Below are 7089 nucleotides of genomic sequence, written 5' to 3'. Positions count from 1 at the left end.
TTCGTCACTAGTTAACACAGCCACAAGTATGGCTAAACCCCGCCTATCTCTACAATATTTGTTAAAATTTGATTTTAAATTTAACCAAGTGCATGATTTAGGCAGGAGCTCATAGGAGCAGAGTACCGGCACCTTAACATTTCTACTGCTTGAGCTTCTGTTCCTATTATAGAATCTTAGGAAAAGTATTGTGGCGCTCCTTCACCTAAATGTAAACAGTGCAGTCACCCAAAATGAGCACCAGCAACTATTTCAGTCGAAGTCAAGCATTGACCTAAACTGCTAACCTTAAATTGAGACCAAAAAGCTAATTTGGTTTCATTACATTTTACAACAGGCCTAACCAATTTACCGTATGTTTGGCTCTACCACAGTTACCTAGAGGTGCATCTCAATAGTATAACATGGCCTTCGTCATTCACCTGCGTTAATGGTAAATAAATTGTTAAGGTGAAAGCAAATTCCTCTGTCCATTCAAGAAGATTAAGAGGACAGGAAGAGTGGGATTTTCCACTCAATCCAACACACAAAACACCAAGATGCAGGTTTTAGACTTTTATTGAGAATGTTGATGGTCCATAAAATATCGAAACCACAGACAGTTACAATATCATAAAGAACATTTTACGAAAAAATATGTTTTGCGCATCTTGGCAGACATTATGGGCCGTTTCCTAGACCCAGATTACGCCCCTAGTCCTGGATTCAAAAAACATTTGCAAATGCGTTTTATTCCAGGACTGCCCCAAGCATTTTTTTCTAGGATTAGGATGTGAGATTTACCTGCCATATTACTTGCGTCTATGGGTTAACAAGTGTCCAATAATAACCATTGGGACATACAAAAACACTTCCCAGGTTCAGATCACCTCTTACATTTCACCTGGGGAAAAAAATGGCCTTCCCTTTTTGTGATCAGACTTTACTGTGACAAAGGAATATGTACCAAATTGAATACCAAGACTTAATCAAAATGATTTTTAGACAGCCAAATAAAGCCTGATTTCACCATCAGACCCAACATGAAATCCTGTTTCAATTAGGCACGGTAGCATCATGGACAAAAATATTAAAACATGGTTTAAGCACGTCAATGTGTCAACATGAACTCACATGGCTGTTAAACATGACATGGCCATACGTCACATTGCCTCAACATATTGGATGAGCATGGCATCAAGTGTCGGTTCAGAAAGCGATCAGTGTGTAAACTGGTCAAAACATTTTTTCAGCACCTCACCACTCACACAATCCCCACCAACATCTATACAGAATAAATAATAAATAATTTATTTAAAGTTATATAAAAAAAAGGACAAATTAACAAAATAATAACAAATAAAGAGACAAATACAACAGTAATCAATTCAAAAGGAATAAACATCCAGCAGATGCTCCGCAGTCACGTTTCCTCTAACCTACTATCACCACCCCACTTCACCCTCCCTGTTCCCTTTTAGTGCAGAGTTAAAGTACCTTAGTTGAACCAGCGAAACCCTCCATCTTCCAGTCACATTCCCACCACCCAAGCCTGGTCGGGAGATAGCCCCAACTGGCCCTTAGGTATTTGCAGACCTATGCTTTGGTCCAATTCTCTCTACCCTTCTCCCCAATGTGTGCACGTTGATTAGTGTAATAGTCCCATCTTTGTTTTCCGATCAGGCAAAAAAAAAAAATTGTATATATATATTGCAGTCCTTGGTAATAAGCATCCACACACCTCCTTCCTTATAAGAACCTGTCCCACCCCCCCTACTAAACATCCACCCTAACCTCTCCATGCAAACACCCTGCCGCCAAACAACCCTCCCTCTCTTCATCCTCTCCTTACCCCCACAGTTCATAATTTCTTCTCAGTCCTTATACACAGTCTGTTGGCCGTGTCCTCTCTCGTCGTGCATGATGTGCCTCCTCACGTGGATCCTCCTCACCCTTCGGTCCCCTGCGCTGGCCCACTCCTCCTCGGATTGGCTGGCCCCAGGTGATGACGACTCCAAAAGGGCCACGCCTCCCGGGCCAGAACCACGCCCATTCTCATAGATGAGGATGTTGAGGGTCTCCTCAAAGATGCGCGCTTCAGGAAACTCCACCTGACAGGGAGAAGGAAGAGCAGGACACACAGGGAAGCAAAGAATGGGTAGCATACGTTGTAGATTTCTATATTTAAGTGGCTGCTATCATATACTGATTGAGTATTGAAAACCATGATAGTGTCTTCGAAAAGTATTCACACCCCTTGCCTTTTTACAAACAGAATTTAAAATAGATTATATTTAGATTTTTTGGTCACTGGCATACATACAATGCCCCATAATGTCGAATTGGAATTGTTTTTATTTTATTTTGAAGAATTAAGCTGAAATGTCAAAAAAATAAAGTCATATCTCAGACTGGCCAATAAAAATAAAATATTAAGATGGGCAGTCTGAGATATGGCTTTTTCTTTGCAACTCTGCCTAGAAGGTCAGCATCCCGGAGTTGCCTCTTCACTGTTGACGTTGAGACTGGTGTTTTGCGTGTACTATTTAATGAAGCTGCCAGTTGAGGACCTGTGAGGTGTCTGTTTCTAAAACTAGACACTAATGTATTTGTCCTCCCACTCTTTCTATTCTGGTTAGAGCCAGTTTGCGCTGTTCTGTGAAGGGAGTAGTATACAGCGTTGTACGAGATTTAGTTTGTTGGCAATTTCTCGCATGGAATAGCCGTCATTTCTCAGAACAAGAATATACTGACGAGTTTCAGAAGAAGGTTCTTTGTTTCTGGCCATTTTGAGCCTGTAATCGAACCCACAATTGCTGATGCTCTAGATACTCAACTAGTCTCAAGAAGGCCAGTTTTATTGCTTCTTTAATCAGCACAACAGTTTTCAGCTGATCAATTAGCGTTTTAAAATGATAAACTTGGATTACTGATAATGGGCCTCTGTACGCCTATGTAGATATTCCAGTAAAAATCTGCCGTTTCCAGCTACAATAGCCATTTACAACATTAACAATGTCTACACTGTATTTCTGATCAATTTGATATTGTTATTTTAAATGGACAAAAAAAAACATTTTCTTTCGAAAACAAGGACATTTCAAAGTGACCCCAAACTTTTGAACGGTTGTGTGTGTGTGTATATATACATACACACACATATACATATATACACACATATACATACACACACACACACACACACACACACACACACTACCAGTCAAAACTTTGGACACACCTACTCACTGACCACCTTCAGGAGACACTTGAAACCATACTTCTTTAAGGAATACCTGGAATAGTATGAAGTAATCCTTCTTCCCCCACCCCCCATAAAATAAAAAGGTGGTTGTCCCATTGGCTATCATAAGTTGAATGCACCAATTTGTAAGTCGCTCTGGATAAGAGCATCTGCTAAATGATGTAAATGTAATTCAAGGGTTTTCTTTATAAAAAATATAAAAAAACATTGTAGATAAATACTGAAGACATCAAAACTATGAAATAACACATATGGAATCACGTAGTAAGCAAAAAAGTGTTAAACAAATCAAAATATGTTATATTTGAGATTCTTCAATTAGCCACACTTTGCCTTGATGACAGCTTTTCACACATTGCATTCTCTCAACCAGCTTCACCTGGAATGCTTTTCCAACAGTCTTGAAGGAGTTCCCACATATGCTGAGCACTTTTTGGCTGCTTTTCCTTCACTCTGCCATCCGACTCATCCCAAACCATCTCATTTGGGTTGAGGTCAGGGGATTGTGTAGGCCAAGTCATCTGATGCAGCACTCAATCACGCTCCTTCTTGGTAGAATAGCCCTTACACAGCATGGAGGTGTGTTGGGTCATTGTCCTGTTGAAAAACAAATGATAGTACCACTAAGCCCAAACCAGATGAGATGGCGTATCGCTGCAGAATGCTGTGGTAGCCATGCTGGTTAAGTGTGCCTTGAATTCTAAATAAATCACAGACAGCACCCCCCACACCATAACACCTCCTCCTCCATGCTTTACGGTGGGAACTACACATGCAGAGATCATCTGTTCACCCACACCGCGTCTCACAAAGACATGGCGGTTTGAACCAAAAATCTCCAATTTGGACTCCAGACCAAAGGACAAATATCCACCAGTCTAATGTCCATTGCTCCTGTTTCTTGGCCCAAGCAGGTCTCTTCTTAATGGTGTCCTTCAGTAGTGGTTTCTTTGCAGCAATTTGACCACGAAGGCCTGATTCACGCAGTCTCCTCTAAACAGTTGATGTTGAGATGTGTCTGTTACTTGAACTCTGTGAAGCCTTTATTTTGGCTGCAATTTCGGAGGCTGGTAACTGAACTTATCCTCTGCAGCAGAGGTAACTCTGGGTCTTCCTTTCCTGTGGCGGTCCTCATGAGAGCCAGTTTCATCATAGAGCTTGATGGTTTTTGCGACTGCACTTGAAGAAACGTTCACAGTTCTTGAAATGTCCGTATTGACTGATCTTCATCTCTTAAAGTAGTGATGGACTGTCGTTTCTCTTTGCTTATTTGAGCTGTTCTTGAAATAATATGGACTTGATCTTTTACCAAATAAAGCTATCTTCTGTATACCCCCCTACCTTGTGGTAGCATGAGACGGAGTCTACAACCCACACAAGTGGCTCAGGTAGTGCAGCTCATCCAGGATGGCACATCAATGCGAGCTGTGGCAAGAAGGTTTGCTGTGTCTGTCAGCGTAGTGTCCAGAGCATGGAGGCGCTACCAGGAGACAGGCCAGTACATCAGGAGACGTGGAGGAGGCCGTAGGAGGGCAACAACCCAGCAGCAGGACGCTACCTCCGCCTTTGTGCAAGGAGGAGCAGGAGGAGCACTGCCAGAGCCCTGCAAAATGACCTCCAGCAGGCCACAAATGTGCATGTGTCTGCTCAAACGGTCAGAAACAGACTCCATGAGGGTGGTATGAGGGCCCGACGTCCACAGGTGGGGGTTGTGCTTACAGCCCAACGCCGTGCAGGTCGTTTGGTATTTGCCAGAGAACACCAAGATTGGCAAATTCGCCACTGGCGCCCTGTGCTCTTCACAGATGAAAGCAGGTTCACACTGAGCACATGTGACAGAGTCTGGAGATGCCGTGGAGAACGTTCTGCTGCCTGCAACATCCTCCAGCATGACCGGTTTGGCGGTGGGTCAGTCATGGTGTGGGGTGGCATTTATTTGGAGGGCCGCACAGCCCTCCATGTGCTCGCCAGAGGTAGCCTGACTGCCATTAGGTACCGAGATGAGATCCTCAGACCCCTTGTGAGACCATATGCTGGTGCGGTTGGCCCTGGGTTCCTCCTAATGCAAGACAATGCTAGACTTCATGTGGCTGGAGTGTGTCAGCAGTTCCTGCAAGAGGAAGGCATTGATGCTATGGACTGGCCCGTCCGTTCCCCAGGCCTGAATCCAATTGAGCACATCTGGGACATCATGTCTCGCTCCATCCACAAACGCCACGTTGCACCACAGACTGTCCAGGAGTTGGCGGATGCTTTAGTCCAGGTCTGGGAGTAGATCCCTCAGGAGACCATCCGCCACCTCATCAGGAGCATGCCCAGGCGTTGTAGAGACACAGGCACGTGGAGGCCACACACACTACTGAGCCTCATTTTGACTTGTTTTAAGGACATTACATCAAAGTTGGATCAGCCTGTAGTGTGGTTTTCCACTTTAATTTTGAGGGCGACTCCAAATCCAGACCTCCATGGGTTGATACATTTGATTTCCATTGAGAATTCTTGTGTGATTTTGTTGTCAGCACATTCAACTATGTAAAGAAAAAAGTATTTAATAAGATTATTTCATTCATTCAGATCTAGGATGTGTTGTTTAAGTGTTCCCTTTATTTTTTGGAGCAGTGTATTTTGATTTGATTACTACATGATTCCATATGTGTATTTCATAGTTTATGTCTTCACTATTATTCTCCAATGTAAACATTTTTAAGCTCTCAACCTGCTCCACTACGATGTGAATTGGGGCTAGTCCGGCCCTCCTTTTCCTGTAGTCCACGATCATCTACTTTGTCTTGCTCACGTTGATGGAGAGGTTGTTGTCCTGGCACCACACTGCCAGGTCTCTGACCTCCTCCCTATAGGCTGTCTCATCGTTGTCGGTGGTCAGGCCTACCACCGTTGTGCCGTCAGCAAACTTAATGGTGGTGTTGGAGTCGTGCTTGGCCACGCAGTCGTGGGTGAACAGGGAGTACAGGAGGGGACTAAGCACGCACCCCTGAGGTGCTTTCCTTCCCTTACTAGCTGGGGGCGGCCCGTCAGGAAGTCCAGGATCCAGTTGCAAAGGGAGGTGTTTAGTCCCAGGGTCCTTAGCTTAGTGATGAGCTTTGTGGGCACTATGGTGTTGAATGCTGAGCTGTAGTCAATGAACAGCATTCTCACATAGGTGTTCCTGTTGTCCAGGTGGGAAAGGGCAGTGTGGAGTGCGATTGAGATGGCGTCATCTGTGGATCTGTTGGGACGGTATGCGAATTAGTGGGTCTAGTGTTTCCGGGATGATGGTGTTGATGTGAACCATGACCAGCCTTTCAAAGCACTTCATGGCTACCGACGTGAGTGCTATGGGGCGGTAGTCATTAAGGCAGGTTACCTTCGCTTTCTTGGGCACAGGGAGTATGGTGGTCTGTTTGAAACATGTAGGTATTACAGACTTGGTCAGGGAGAGGTTGAAAATGTCAGTGAAGACCCTTGCCAGTTGGTCCGCGCATACTCTGAGTACACATCCTGGTAATCAGTCTTGCCCCGCGGCCTTGTGAATGTTGAGCCGTTTAAAAGGTCTTGCTCACATCGGCTATGGAGAGCGTGAACACACAGTCATCAGGAAGAGCTGGTGCTCTCATGCATGCTTCAGTGTTGCTTGCCTCGAAGCGAGCATGAAAGGCATTTAGCTCATCTGGTAGGCTCGCGTCACTGGGCAGCTTGCGGCTGGGTTTCCCTTTGTAGTCCGTAACAGTTTGCAAGCCCTGCCACATCCAATGAGCGTCAGAGCCGGTGTAGTAGGATTTAATCTTAGTCCTGTATTGATGTTTTTCCTGTTTGAAAGTTCGTCTGAGGGCATAGCGGGATTTCTT

General features: G+C 44.5%; 1 protein-coding gene across 1 annotated transcript in view; it reads right to left on the bottom strand.

Annotated features, from left to right (window-relative positions):
- Positions 1 to 542: 542 nt before the first annotated feature.
- Positions 543 to 7089, bottom strand: part of LOC121550714 (BTB/POZ domain-containing adapter for CUL3-mediated RhoA degradation protein 1) — a 34201-nt gene continuing 27654 nt past the window's right edge. The window contains exon 7 of the mRNA XM_041863072.1: positions 543 to 2090. Coding sequence (XP_041719006.1) covers positions 1854 to 2090 — 237 coding nt within the window. The 3' untranslated portion in view covers positions 543 to 1853. The remainder of the gene's footprint in view (positions 2091 to 7089) is intronic.

Source organism: Coregonus clupeaformis, chromosome 35, assembly GCF_020615455.1.
Source record: "Coregonus clupeaformis isolate EN_2021a chromosome 35, ASM2061545v1, whole genome shotgun sequence".
Taxonomy (NCBI): Eukaryota; Metazoa; Chordata; class Actinopteri; order Salmoniformes; family Salmonidae; genus Coregonus; species Coregonus clupeaformis.
Note: the sequence above shows the minus strand (reverse complement) of the source record. Positions and strands in the feature narration are given on the sequence as shown.